A 15,540-nucleotide genomic window follows, 5' to 3' on the forward strand; every position below is an offset into this window, starting at 1 on the left:
ATTGAATTTAATAAAGTAGTCTTATTTTATTTTTAGGTTTAATTGTAATTTAGCATTTAATTTTTACTTGTTATTATCAATGTGGTTGAGTTATTGGAAAGATCATTATCTTTATCTTTTTTTTAAAACTGTTTTGCTTATTCAGTGGTATATGGTAACTATAGTGCACATTTATAACCGGTGGAAGAACAGTGAGCTTCGATGTTATGTGAATGGTGAGCTTGCTTCCTATGGAGAGATAACATGGTTTGTCAACACCAGTGATGTAAGTAATTTGAGAAAGTTACAGTGAAATAAGAAAAATATATTTTACATTGAATATAAATTTTAAAATACCACAATGGTGGATTTTTATAATCATAGTGTGGCTAGCATGTTAATATATTAAGAGAGTAGAACTGTGCTAATATGGCACATATTACTCAGTCCTTGTTATAAAATTATTCTGGAAAGGGTAGAGAAGATTCATAGGTAGCAGTGGGTATATCTTGACAGTATTTGTGTCATTGGTCCATTGATCAAATTAGACCTGAGAGCTCTACTACAGGCTTCTGATGATTTTTATGAATGAGTGAGATGATGCATGCTTATAAATTTTCCATAAAATTCATAGCTGCTGTAGATAACTATTATGTTATAATATTTTCAAGATTCAAAAAGAGATTCATAGGTTAGAGTTAAAGTCAAATGTTCTCCCCCCGCACCCCGATTACATTTTTAATAGAAACCTTGAAAAATACAGATCAGGAAAATGAATACAAGCTTGCAACACTCATTTACCATTAACTCCTCCTTTCATATTTTATTCTATACATATTTACATAGTTTGAAATGCTGACCTTAAGAGCCCAGGTTGTTATAAAAGATAGACTTAGATTTGAATCCCTTACTGACTGTATGACCTTACTTCGTCTATTAGGCCAAAGTTTGCTCCACCTAAAAATGGGTGTAAAATAGTATGTATCTCAGAAGGTTGATTAAATGAGATACTGTTCACAAATTCATTAGCAGAGTGCCTTGTACAGAATAAGTGCTCAATAAATGTTAGCTCTAATTTTTTTAAATATAAAAAAGGGATCAGATACGTATACTGCTTTTCAACCTGTTTTTTTCCCTTACATTAATCCTTATTGAGTACTTACTGTATTCCAGGCATTGTAATAAATACCTTTATTTTCTGTAAGCCCCAACCTTGCAAGATAAGTACTGTTGTAATCTTCATTTTACCAGTGAAACTGAGCACAGAGAGGTTAAGTAATTTTCCAAAATCAGCAGTGTGGGAAGCAGTGATTTGATCTAGGTGGTTTGTCTTCAGAACCCAAATGTTAAAATTTTTTTTATGTTCCTTAATGTCAACACATATTTTTCAACATCCTTCCTAATGGTTTCATGGTATAAAATGATACTTTTAAAGAGATATGGATACTTTTTTTCCTCCTTGTTGTATACATGAGTTTTTAAAACGGGGTCTTTGCAACCTGGATGTTATTAAGAGGAATTTTTTGTCTGAAGAAGAAAAACATACACCTGTTTTTCTTGATTTACACATTCCTTTTGAGAGATTGCATCTACTCCATGACTTCACCCATTATTTGTATCTTGATGTCTACAAAAAGTTACAGTCTTAACTTCTCACCATACAGAACCTTGTTGGCAATTGCTTCTTCATCCACATTAGTTCAGAGAAAAGATGCATTCATTATATGTCCCACACTTAACTCATGATTTTCCTCATTGCTCCAAAGCCTGCTCTTCTGTCTGGTTCTTTGGTTGACTAAGTATGAACCTTCAGAGTCCATAATGATTTCTCTGGCTCTGTTTCCTATATCCACTTTGTCATCAGGTTTTGTTTATTGTACTTTGGAAAACTTGTCTTATCTCCTTTCTATGATGTCTTTCCTGATATGTACACCAAATGGGAATGAATGAAGTGAAATGCTAAATGAATTATTTTAATCTATTCAGATTATATTTTAGCATGGGCAAAATATTTATACCAGTATAGTTTGTTATTATTTCTGGAGGAGATAATTTTTTGTTTTTTCTCTAATAACCTTTTTTGTTTTCTTTCACAGACCTTTGACAAGTGTTTCCTGGGCTCATCAGAAACAGCAGATGCTAATAGGGTATTCTGTGGTCAGATGACTGCAGTTTACCTTTTTAGTGAAGCTCTTAATGCAGCTCAGATTTTTGCTATTTATCAATTGGGCCTGGGATACAAGGTACTTTACTTGCTGTTCCCTGCTTAACCAGTGTTAGTTGAGCTTGATTTATAGGTGGGTGGTGCATGGGGCAGCTTACAACTTGGGTTACTAAACTGTATGTGAAAGTAACCAGAGGCACCATAGGGAAGTCACAGGAGTCCATCCAAAGGGTATTTTAAAGTTTTGTGGGAAGCATAGTATACTTGTCATATGTGGGGCACTGTGCAAAGTACTAGCTCAAGTTTCAACTTTAATTTATGCTGCATTTCTTTTGGTGATATCATATACTTGCACAGCTAAGTTTTTAATGCTTGCTGTGATAGAGCAAGTACCATGTGAAAATCAGTGTGGAACAGGAAATGAGGATGAGCTATGAAATCTGATTCCAAAATTTGAGAATTTGAGCAGTACCCAAGACGCATATACATCCCATTAATAAACAACTTTGCTAATATAATAATGAAGGAAACAGTTTTTTTCAATTTGTGCATTAAGTTTTTCAAATGGCTAATAAATTCTTGTTATAAGGTTAAAATATAAAATATAATTGTTAAAATATAAAATATAAAGTAGTTGGGTCAAACTAATAAACAGAAATGTTCAATATTTATTTTGGTCTGGAACACCATAAAAAATTACTGTGAAGCTAAGAGTGTCATGAATCAAGGAAGTTTGGGAACCTTTAGGTTAAGCCATTGTTAATCTAGTTTGGTTTCCGGGAGTGATTTAATGTCTGTTATGTTCCTTTGAAAACAAAATCAACTTGCGTTAATTTACATACTGTTGGAGTCAATAAACTATACATATTTTAAATAGTTTTGACAAAAGTATAATGCAGCAATCAAGACATAGAACATTTCTATCACAGCAAAAGGTACCTCTCTGCTCTTTCCTAGTCAGTTCCTTGTGCTTCTCTAACCCCACCCCGTTACTGTTGACAGGCAACTACTGATCTGTTACTGTCACTATCAAACAGATTTGTTTTTATTAAGGTTTTATGTAAATAGAATCATGCAGTGTGTGCTCCTTGGAGTTTGGTTTTTCTTAGCATGTTTTAAGATTCATCTATGTTGTTTTGTATTAGTAGTTCCCTCTTATTTATTGCTAAGTAGTGTTCCTTTCTATGAGTATATCACAACTTTTTAACCCATTAATCTCTTGATGAATATTTGGGTTGTTTCCAGATTTTGGCTATTATGAACAAGCTGCTATGAATATTGGTGTACAATTCTTTGTGTATTTCATAAATATGTAAGAGTGGAATTGTTAACTGGTATGGCAGCTGAAACTGCCAAGCTCTTTTCCAAGGTAGTTGCACAATTTTACATTTCTACAAGCAATGTATGAGCTTTCTACTTACTCCACATCCTGTTAACACCTGGTATTGCTGGTCTTTTTAATATTAGACATTTGAGTGGGTCCCTAGCAGTTTCTCATTCTGGTTTTAAATTGCATTTTTGTAATGCCTAGAGATGCTGAGCATCTTTGCATTGCTTATTGGCCACTTGTGTATCTTCTTTTGTTAAGTGTGTATTCAAATCTTTTGCCCATTTTTTGTTTGGTTTGTTTTCTTATTGTTGAGTTTTGAAGTTTCTTTATATATTATGGATATAAGTCCTATATAATAAGTCCTTATAACTTGTAAGTCCTTTATGAGTTTCTTTATATATTATGGATAACGGATGTATGAGTTACAAATTTCTTCCCCCCAGTCTGTGTCTTGCCTTTTTATTTTCTTAATCTGGCTTTTGAAAAACATAGGAATTTAATTATTATGGATTCCAATTTAACAATTTTTCGTATTATTCTCATGATTTTTGTGTCTTATCTAAGAAATCTTTGTTGATTCTAAGGTTAGAAAGATTTATTCATGTTTTCTTCTAAGTATTATATTTTTAGCATTTATATTTAGGCCTGTGATCCATTTTCAGTTAATTTTTGAGTATGGTATGAGCTAACTATCAAGGTTTATTTTATCTTTTGTTTTTCATAAGGATACCCTGGTGTTCCAGCACTATTTGTTTTTTAAGTACTATTCTTTCTCCATTCATTGCCTTACTGTGGCATCTTTGAGGCTCTATTTGATTTTAGTTACTTACCTGTCTTTTTTTTAATGCTAATACTTTACTGTCTTAATTATCGTAGCTTTGTAGTAAGTCTTGAAAACCGGAAGTCTAAACCATCAACTATTCTTTTTCAAATCCTTTGTGATTTTCTAAGTCCTTTGCATTTCTAGATGTATTTTAGAACCAGCTTAACGCTTTCTACAAAAAGTCTACTGGGGTTTTATTTGGTACTGTATTAACGTATAGATCAGTTAGAGGATAATTGACATCTCACTAATACTGGATTATCCAATCTGTGACCATGATATCTCTTTATTTACTTAGGTCTTTATTAATTTCTCCCAGCAGTGTTTTTTGGTTTTCATTGTACAGGTCATACATATATTTTGTTAAATGTATTTTTAAGTATTTCATGTTTTTTAGGTAGTATATTAAGTTGCATTTTTAAAAAAGTTAATTTCCAATCATTTGTTTCTAGTGTATAGAAATATAGTTGAGTTTTATTGACCTTTTAACAAGACCTTGCTGAACTTGCTTATTAGTTTTACTAGTTTTTTGTTGTTGCTGTTTTAGTATTTTCTACATACATGTTCATGTAGACTGTAAGCTTTACTTCTTCATATCGAATCTGTATGCCTTTTCTCTTTTCTCCCTTATTGTACTAAACAGGACCTCCAGGATAAATAGTTAAAATAGAAATGACAAGAGTAGACATTTTTGTCTTGTTCCTGATTTTAGAGGGAAAGCATTCATACATATTTTATAGACGCTTTTTCAAGTTGAGAAATTTCTTTTCTATTTCTAGTTTTCTGAGAGTTTTTATTAGAAGGATACTGAATTTTGTAAAATGAGTCTTGCTTTTTTATTGAGTCAGTCAATCTCTGCCTTTCATTGGAATGTTCACATAATTTACATCCAGTGTATCAATAAGGATAGATATTGTGGGACTTAAATCTACTGTCTTGCTATTTTCTGTTTCCTTCATCTGTTCTTTGATTCTTTCCTCTTTCTCTGCTTTGATTTAGATTGCCTATTATTTAGTATTTCACTTATTTCTACTATTGGTTTATTAGTTTTTTTTTAAACTTTAACTTATCATAGTCTACCAATAAATGACATTGTACAGTGTAAGACCCTTCCAACATAATCCTGCAATTCCCCATCCTGTCCTCGGTTTTGTTATTTTTGTAGATTTTACTTCTTCATGTATTATGGTCCTTTTGATACATTTTTATTATTTTTGATTCATTCATTTATATTTTTAAAAAATTAAAAATGAAGAAGATCATACACTTTGTATTTACCTGTGTATTTATCTATGTATTCACCATTTCTAGGATACTTCTTTGTGTAGATTTATGTTTCTGTCTCATATCATTTTCCTTCCATTTGAATTGTTTTATTATTTCTTATAATGGAGATTTACTGTCAGTGGCTTTTCTGAGCTTTTATTTGTCTGAAAAAGCCTTTGTTCTTCTTTCAGCTTTGAAAAATAGTTTTACTGATTATAAAATTTTAAGGTGACAGTTTTCTGTTTTGAGCTTTTTAAAGAAATTCTTTTGTTTAACTGACTTGCATAGTTTCTAAAAAGAAGTGTGTGGTCTTCCTCTATATGTAATGTCTTTTTTTTCTCTTGATGGTTCTAATATTTACTCTTGTCACTGATTTTTAGAAAATGAATACAGTATATGTTGGTATGGGTTTATGTGTGTGTGTGTGTGTGTCTGTCTGTCTGTGTGTGTATGTGTGTTTTTTTAGCCTACTTTAGATTATTTGAACTTCTCAGTTCTGTGGGTTTATGGTTTTGGTGAAATATGAAACTTTTTGCTATTATTTCTTTAATATATTTTCTGTTTTTTATCTTCTTCTAGAATTCATATTACATTCATTTTAGACCTTAGATATAAGCAGACAGAGCATTGAGATGCTATTTTTTGCCTGATTTATAAGAAATGTTTTGTTTTGGATTGTTTTCATGGTATTTATGTTCACTAATCCTTCTTTATCAAATGCCTTATTGCCGTTAATTCAATTAAGTGAATTATTCAGTTCAAATATTTTTTTGTATTTTTTGTCTTGGTAAGTTTTGATAATTTTCATTATCTATTTTTCTCCTTTCAATGTTGTCTTAAAAAAACACCTGACCATAGATGTAACTAGTCTAATGTCTTTTTCTTCTAATTTCATCATCTGTATTTCTGGGTTTATTTTTATTTACTGATAGTCTGCTGGTTACTTCAGACTTTGTGGTTTGTTTAGTAATTTTGGATTAAATACTGGACATTATGATTTTACCAAGTAAATGTCTGGATTTTGTTGCTTTTTTTTTTTTTTTTAAAGATCGTTGGGCTTTATTCTGCTAGTCAATAGATTACTTTCAGTCAAGTTTATTTATTTGAAGTTTGTTTTATTTTGCCATTTATTTTTCATTTTATTTTTTTAAAAACATCTTCATTGGAGTATAATTGCTTTACAATGGTGTGTTAGTTTCTGCTTTATAACAAAGTGAATCAGCTATACATATACATATATCCCCATATCTCCTCCCTCTTGCTTCTCCCTCCCACCCTCCCTATCCCACCCCTCTAGGTGGTCACAAAGCACTGAGCTGATCTCCCTGTACTATGTGGCTGATTCCCACTAGCTATCTATTTTACATTTGGTAGTGTATATATGTCCATGCCACTCTCTCACGTTGTCCCAGCTTACCCTTCCCCCTCCCCGTGTCCTCAAGTCCATTCTATGCATCTTCGTCTTTATTCCTGTCCTGCCCCTAGGTTCTTCAGAACCACTTTTTTTTTTAGGATTCCATATATATGTATTAGCATACGGTATTTGTTTTCCTCTTTCTGACTTACTTCACTCTGAATGACAGACTCTAGGTCCATCCACCTCACTACAAATGACCCAATTTCGTTCCTTTTTATGGCAGAGTAATATTTCATTGTATATATGTGCAACATCTTCTTTATCCATTCCTCTGTCGATGGACACTTAGGTTGCTTCCATGTCCTGGCTATTGTCAGTGGAGCTGCAATGAACATTGTGGTACATGACTCTTTTTGAATTATGGTTTTCTTACGGTATATGCCCAGTAGTGGGATTGCTGGGTTGTATGGTAGTTCTATCTGTAGTTTTTTAAGGAACCTCCATACTGTTCTCCATAGTGGCTGCATCAATTTACATTCCCACCCACAGTGCAAGAGGGTTCTCTTTTCTCCACAACCTCTCCGGCATTTATTGTTTGTAGGTTTTTGGAAGATGGCCATTCTGACTGGTATGAGGTGATACCTCATTGTAGTTCTGATGTGCATTTCTCTAATGATTAGTGATGTTGAGCATCCTTTCATGTGTTTGTTGGCAATCCGTATATCTTCTTTGGAGAAATGTCTATTTAGATCTTCTACCCATTTTTGGATTGGGTTGTTTGTTTTTTCGATATTGAGCTGCATGAGCTGCTTCTATATTTTGGAGATTAAACCTTTGTCAGTTGCTTCATTTGCAAATATTTTCTCCCATTCTGAGGGTTGTATTTTTGTCTTGATTATGGTTTCCTTTGCTGTGCAAAAGCTTTTAAGTTTCATTAGGTCCCATTTGTTTATTTTTGTTTTTATTTCCATTTCTCTAGGAGGTGAGTCCAAAAGGATCTTGCTGTGATTTATGTCATAGAGTGTTCTGCCTATGTTTTCCTCTAAGAGATTTATAGTCTCTGGTCTTATATTTAGGTTTAATCCATTTTGAGTTTATTTTTGTGTATGGTGTTAGGGAGTGTTCTAATTTCATTCTTTTACATGTAGCTGTCCAGTTTTCCCAGCACCACTTATTGAAGAGGCTGTCGTTTCTCCATGGTATATTCTTGCCTCCTTTATCAAAAGTAAGGTGACCATATGTGTGTGGGTTTATCTCTGGGCTTATTATCCTGTTCCATTGATCTATATTTCTGTTTTTGTGCCAGTACCATACTGTCTTGATTATTGTAGCTTTATAGTATAGTCTGTAGTCAGGGAGCATGTTTCTTCCAACTCCGTTCTTCTTTCTCAAGAATGTTTTGGCTATTTGGGGTCTTTTGTGTTTCCATACAAATTGTGAAATTTTTTGTTCTAGTTCTGTGAAAAATGCCATTGGTAGTTTGATAGGGAGTGCATTGAATCTGTAGATTGCTTTGGGTATTTTAGTCATTTTCACAATGTTGATTCTTCCAACCCAAGAACATGGTATATGTCTCCATCTGTTTATATTGTCTTTAGTTTCTCTCATAAGTGTCTTATAGTTTTCTGCATACAGGTCTTTGGTCTCCTTAGGTAGGTTTATTCCTTGGTAGTTTATTCTTTTTGTTGCAGTGGTAATTGGGAGTGTTTCCTTTATTTCTCTTTCAGATTTTTCATCATTAGTGTATAGGAATGCAACAGATTTCTGTGCATTAATTACAGATTTCTGTGCATTAATTTTGTATCCTGCTGCTCTACCGAATTCATTGATTAGCTCTAGTAGTTTCCTGGTAGCATCATTAGGATTCTCTATGTATAGTACCATGTCATCTGTAAATAGTGACAGCTTTACCTCTTCTTTTCCGATTTGGATTCCTTTTATTTCTTTTTCTTCTCTGATTGCTGTGGCTAGAACTTCCAAAACTATGTTGAATGTTAGTGGTGAGAGTGGACAACCTTGTCCTGTTCCTGATGTTAGAGGAAATGGTTTCAGTTTTTCACCATTGAGGATGATGTTGGCTGTGGGTTTGTTGTATATGGCCTTTATTATATTGAGGTAAGTTCCCTCTATGCCTACTTTCTGGAGGGTTTTTATCATAAATGGGTGTTGAATTTTGTGAAAAGCTTTTTCTGCATCTATTGAGATGATCATATGGTTTTTCTCCTTCAATTTGTTAATATGGTTTATCACATTGATAAACCGCATTGCATATATTGAAGAATCCTTGCATTCCTGGAATAAACCCCACTTGATCATGGTGTATGATCTTTTTAATGTTCTGTTGGATTCTGTTTGCTAGTATGTTGTTGAGGATTTTCACATCTATGTTCATCAGTGATATTGGTCTGTAGTTTTCTTTTATTGTGACATCTTTGTGTGGTTCTGGTATCAGGGTTATGGTGGTCTTGTAGAATGAGTTGGAGAGTGTTCCTCCCTCTGCTATATTTTGGAAGAGTTTGAGAAGGATAGGTGTTAGCTCTTCTCTAAACGTTTGATAGAATTTACCTGTGAAGTCATCTGGTCCTGGGCTTTTGTTTGTTGAAAGATTTTTAATCACAGTTTCAATTTCAGTCCTTGTGATTGGTCTGTGTATATTTTCTATTCCTTCCTGGTTGAGTCTTGGAAGGTTGTGCTTTTCTAAGAATTTGTCCATTTCTTCCACGTTGTCCATTTTATTGGCATATAGTTGCTTGTAGTAATCTCTCATGATCCTTTGTATTTCTGCAGTGTCAGTTGTTACTTCTCCTTTTTCATTTCTAATTCTGTTGATTTGAATCTTCTTCCTTTTTTCCTGATGGGTCAGGCTCATGGTGTATCAATTTTGTTTGTCTTCTCAAAGAACCAGCTTTTAGTTTTATTGATCTTTGCCGTTGTTTCCTTCATTTCTTTTTCATTTATTTCTGACCTGCCCTTTATGATTTCTTTCCTTCTGCTAACTTTGGGGTTTTTTTTTGTTCTTCTTTCTCTAATTGCATTAGATGTAAGGTTCGGTTGTTTATTTGATATGTTTCATGTTTATTGAGGTAGGATTTTATTGCTATGAACTTCGATCTTAGAACTGCTTTTGCTGTATCCCGTAGGTTTTGGTTTGTCGTGTTTTCATTGTCATTTGTTTCTAGGTATTTTTTGATTTTCTCTTTGATTTCTTCAGTGAACTCTTGGTTATTAAGTAGTGTAATGTTTACCCTCCATGTGTTTGTATTTTTTACAGATTTTTTTCCTGTAAGTGATATCTAATCTCATAGAGTTGTGGTCAGAAAAGATACTTGATATGATTTAAATTTTCTTAAATTTATGAAGCCTTGATTTGTGACTCAAGATATGGTATATCCTGGAGAATGTTCCATGAGCACTTTAGAAGAAAGTGTATTCTGTTGTTTTTGGATGGAATGTCCTATACATATCAATTAAGTTCATGTTGTTTAATGTAGCATTTAAAGCTTGTGTTTCCTTATTTATTTTCATTTTGGATGATCTATCCATTGGTGAAAGTGGGGTGTTAAAGTCCGTTACTATTATTGTGTTAGTGTTGATTTCCGCTTTTATGGCTGTTAGCATTTGTCTTATGTATTGGGGTGCTCTTATGTTGGGTGCATAAATATTTACAAGTGTTATATATTTTTCTTGCATTGATCCCTTGATTATTATGTAGTGTCCTTCTCTGTACATTCTAACAGTCTTTATTTAAACATCTATTTTGCCTGATATGAGAATTGCTACTCCAGCTTTCTTTTGATTTCCATTTGCATGGAATATCTTTTTCCATCCCCTGACTTTCAGTCTGTATGGGTCTGTAGGTCTGAAGTGCATCTGTTGTAGACAGCATGTATGTGGGTCTTGTTTTTGTATCTATTCAGCCAGTCTGTGTCTTTTGGTTGGAGCATTGAATCCATTTGCATTTAAGGTAATTATTGATATGTATGTTCCTATTACCATTTTCTTAATTGTTTTGGGTTTGTTATTGTAGGTCTTTTCTTCCTCTTGTTTTCCTCCCTAGAGGAGTTCCTTTAGCATTTGTTGTAAAGCTGGTTTGGTGGTGCTAAATTCTCTTAGCTCTTGCTTGTTTGTAAAGGTTTTAATTTCTCCATCAAATCTGAATGAGATCCTTGCTAGGTAGAGTAATTTTGGTTGTAGGTTTTTCCCGTTCATCACTTTAAATATGTCCTGCCACACCCTTCTGGCTTGTAGAGTTTCTGCTGAGAAATCAAATGGTAACCTTATGGGGATTCCCTTGTATGTTACTTGCTGCTTTCCTTTGCTGCTTTTAATATTTGTTCTTTGTATTTAATTTTTGATAGTTTGATTAATAGGTGTATTGGCAGGCTTCCCTGGTGGCGTGGTGGTTGAGAGTCCGCCTGCCGATGCAGGGGACACGGGTTCGTGCTCCGGTCCGGGAGGATCCCACATGCCGTGGAGTGGCTGGGCCTGTGAGCCACGGCCGCTGAGCCTGCGCGTCCGGAGCCTGTGCTCCGCAGCGGGAGAGGCCACAACAGTGAGAGGCCCGCGTACCGCAAAACAAAACAAAACAAAACAAAAAAACCATGAAAAAAGAAAAAAAAATAGGTGTCTTGGCGTGTTTTTCCTTGGATTAATCCTGTATGGGACTCTCTGTACTTCCTGGACTTGACTGACTATTTCCTTTCCCATATCAGGGAAGTTTTTAACTATAATCTCTTCAAATGTTTTCTCAGTACCGTGCTTTTCTCTTCTTCTGGGACCACTGTAATTCGAATGTTGGTGCATTCAGTGTTGTCCCAGAGGTCTCTGAAACTGTCCTCAGTTCTTTTCATTATTTTTTCTTTATTCTGATGTGTGGTAGTTATTTCCACTATTTTATCTTCCAGGTCACTTATCCATTCTTTTGCCTCAATTATTCTGCTATTGATTCCTGCTGTAGAATTTTTAATTTCGTTTATTACATTGTTCTTCACTGTTTGTTTGCTCTTTAGTTCTTGTAGCTGCTTGTTAAACATTTCTTGTATTTCCTCCATTGTATTTCCAAGATTTTCCATCATCTTTACTATCATTACTCTGAATTCTTTTCAGGTAGACTGCCTATTTTCTCTTCATTTGTTTGGTCTGGTGGGCTTTTACTTTGCTCCTTCATCTGCTGTGTATTCCTCTGTCTTCTGTTTTGCTTAACTTACTGTGTTTGGGGTCTCCTTTTTGCAGGCTGCATGTTCTTAGTTCCCGTTGTTTTTGGTGTCTGCTGCCAGTGGGTAAGGTTGGTTCAGTGGGTTGTGTAGGGTTCCTGGTGGAGGGGACTGGTTCCTGTGTTTTGGTGGATGAAGCTGGATATTGTCCTTCTGGTGGGCAGGACTGTGTCCAGTGGTGTGTTTTGGGGTGTCTGTGACCTTATTATGATTTTAGGAAGCCTCTCTGCTAATGGTTGTGGTTGTGTTCCTGTCTTGCTAGTTGTTTGGCTTGGGGTGTCCAGCCTTGTAGTTTGCTGGTCTCTGAGTGGAGCTGGGTCTTCGTGTTGAGATGGAGATCTCTGCAAGAGCTTTTGCTATTTGATATTGCATGTAGCTGGGAGGTCTCTGGTGGTCCAGTGTCCTGAACTCGGCTCTCCCACCTCAGAGGCTTGGGCCTGACACCCGGGCAGAGCACCAAGACCCTGTCAGCCTCACAGCTCAGAAGAAAGGGGTAGAAAAAGAAAGAAAGAAAGAATAAAGAAGTAAATAAATCAACAAATTAAATAAGATTATTAAAATAAAAAATTAAAAAATATTAAAAATAAAAATGTAATAAAAAAAAGAAAGACGAGAGCAACCAAAGCAATAAACAAATCCACCAATGATAACAAGTGCCAAAAACTATACTAAGAAAAAATAAAACCAACAAAACAAAGAAAACATGGAGAGACAGAACCGTAGGACAAATGGCAAAAGGAAAGCTCTACAGACAAAATTAGACAAAGAAGCATACACACACACACTCACAAAAAGAAAAAAAGGAAAAAAATATATATATTAAAAAAAAAGGAAGAGAGCAACCAAATCAATAAACAAATCTACCAATGATAATAAGCTCTAAATACTAAACTTAGATAAACATAAAACCAGAAATAAATTAGATGCAGAAAGCAAACCTCAAATCTACAGTTGCTCCCAAAGTCCACCGCCTCAATTTTGGGATGATTCGTTGTCTATTCAGGTATTCCACAGATGCAGGGTACATCAAGTTGATTGCGGAGCTTTAATCCGCTGCTTCTGAGGCTGCTGGGAGAGATTCCCCTTTCTCTTCTTTGTTCGCACAGCTCCCGGGGCTCAGCTTTGGATTCGGCCCCGCCTCTGCGTGTAGGTCGCCGGAGGACGTCTGTTCTTCGCTCAGACAGGACAGGGTTAAAGAAGCCGCTGATTCGGGGGCTCTGGCTCCCTCAGGCCGCGGGGGAGGGAGGGGCACGGAGGCGGGGCGAGTGTGCGTCGCTGGAGGCCGGCGTGACGTCGCGCCAGCACGAGGCGCGCCCGTGCGTTCTCCCGGGGATGTTGTCTGTGGAGCCCGGGACCGTGGCAGTGGCGGGCAGCACAGGCTCCCGGGAGGGGACGTGTGGAGAGTGACCTGCGCTCGCACACAGGCTTCTTGGCGGCGGCAGCAGCAGCCCCAGCGTCCCACGCCCGTCTCTGGGGTCTGCGCTTTCCCGTCTCTGGAGCTCCTTTAAGCAGTGGTCTGAATCCCCTCTCCTCGCGCACCAGGAAACAAAGAGGGAAGAAAAAGTCTCTTGCCTCTTCGGCAGCTCCAGACTTTTCCCCGGACTCCCTCCCGGCCAGCCGTGGCGCACTAACTCCCTTCAGGCTGTGTTCACGCCGCCAGCGCTCTGACTGAAGCCCGAGCCTCAGCTCCCAGCCCCGCCCGCCCCGGTCAGTGAGGAGACAAGCCTCTCGGGCTGGTGAGTGCCGGTTGGCACCGATCCTCTGTGCGGGAATCTCTCCGCTTTGCCCTCCGCAGCCCTGTTGCTGCGCTCTCCTCCGCTACTCCGAAGCTTTCCCCCTCCGCCACCCGCAGTCTCCAACCGCAAAGCGGCTTCTAGTATGTGGAAACCTTTCCTCCTTCACAGCTCCCTCCCACTGGTGCAGGTCCCGGCCCTATCCTTTTGTCTCTGTTTATTCTGTTTTCTTTTGCCTACCCAGGTACGTGGGGAGTTTCTTTCTTTCCTTTTTTTTTTTTTTCGGTACACGGGCCTCTCACTGTTGTGGCCTCTCCCGTTGCGGAGCACAGTCTCCGGACGCGCAGGCCCAGCAGCCATGGCTCACGGGCCCAGCCGCTCCGCGGCATGTGGGATCTTCCCGGACCGGGGCACGAACCCGTGTCCCCTGCATCGGCAGGCGGACTCTCAACCACTGCGCCACCAGGGAAGCCCCGTGGGGAGTTTCTTGCCTTTTGGGAGGTCTGAGGTCTTCTGTCAGCGTTCAGTAGGTGTTCTGTAGGGGTGGTTCCACGTGTAGATGTATTTCGGATGTATTTGTGGGGAGGAAGGTGACCTCCACGTCTTACTCCTCTGCCATCTTGAAGGTCTCTGAAGTTTGTTTTACTTTTAAGCTTTGTTAATTGGTCCCAGAACAGCCTTTACTCTGAATGAGTTTTTCAAAATAGAAGTTTTCTTGAGATATAATTCACATATCTTACCTTTTACCCATTTATTATGTATAATTCAGTGATTTTTATTGTATCACAAAGTTGTGCAAACATTACCACTCTGATGTTAAAGTATGTTCATCCCCAAAAGAAATACTATACTTATGAGCAGTCCCTCCTGATTTTTCCTGCTTCCCAGTACTCTAATCTAATTCTATTTGTATAGGTTTGTCTCTTCCGGGCAATTCATGTAAAGGAAAGTATGCAGTATGAGATCTTTTGTGCTTGACGGTTTTTCAGTTAGCATAGTGTTTTCAGGGTCCACCCATGTTGTAGCACGCATTAATACTTTATTCCTTTTTATTACGAAATAATATTGTGTGGGTATATCACATTTTATCTATTCATCAGTTGATAGTCATTGGGCTGTTTCCACCTTTTGGCTGTTATGCACAATGCTGCTGTGAACCCTTCTGTACAAGGTTTTATGTGCACACATGTTTTTATTTCTCTTGGGTATGTACCTAGAGTGGAATCGCTGGTAATATGGTAACTCTACATTTAACTTTTTAAGAAATTTCTAGATTGCTTTCCAAAGTGGCCACATCATTTTACATTACCACAGCTGTATATGAGGATTTTGATGTCTTCGTATTCTCTTGAACACCTGTTATTATCTGACTTTTTGATTATAGCCATTTTAGTGGGTGTGAAATGATATCTCATTGTGGTTTGGTTTTGATTTGCATTTCCCTCATGACTAATGATGTTGAATGTGTTTTTGTGTGCTTATGATAAGGCTATTTATATGTCTTTTTTTGCGAACTGTTTATTCAGATCCTTTGCCTGTTTAAAAACTGAGCTCCCTTTTTATTTGCTAAATTTTAAGAGGCTTTCAAAAAAAAACTTAATTGTAACATACATATAAAACTTACCACTTTAGCTATTTTTAAGTGTACAGTGCAGTAGTGTTAAGTATTTTTACA

General features: G+C 36.7%; 1 protein-coding gene across 3 annotated transcripts in view; it reads left to right on the forward strand.

Annotated features, from left to right (window-relative positions):
* LRBA (LPS responsive beige-like anchor protein) overlaps positions 1 to 15,540 on the forward strand; it is an 826,328-nt gene that overhangs the window by 153,996 nt on the left and 656,792 nt on the right. For all 3 annotated transcript variants that reach the window (XM_082611157.1, XM_082611155.1, XM_082611156.1), the window contains exons 8-9: positions 146 to 265; positions 2,076 to 2,222. In XM_082611157.1, the coding sequence (XP_082467283.1) occupies positions 146 to 265; positions 2,076 to 2,222 (267 nt within the window). The remainder of the gene's footprint in view (positions 1 to 145; positions 266 to 2,075; positions 2,223 to 15,540) is intronic.

Source organism: Mesoplodon mirus (genome assembly GCF_964341445.2).
Source record: "Mesoplodon mirus genome assembly, chromosome: 2".
In the NCBI taxonomy this organism is placed as follows: Eukaryota; Metazoa; Chordata; class Mammalia; order Artiodactyla; family Ziphiidae; genus Mesoplodon; species Mesoplodon mirus.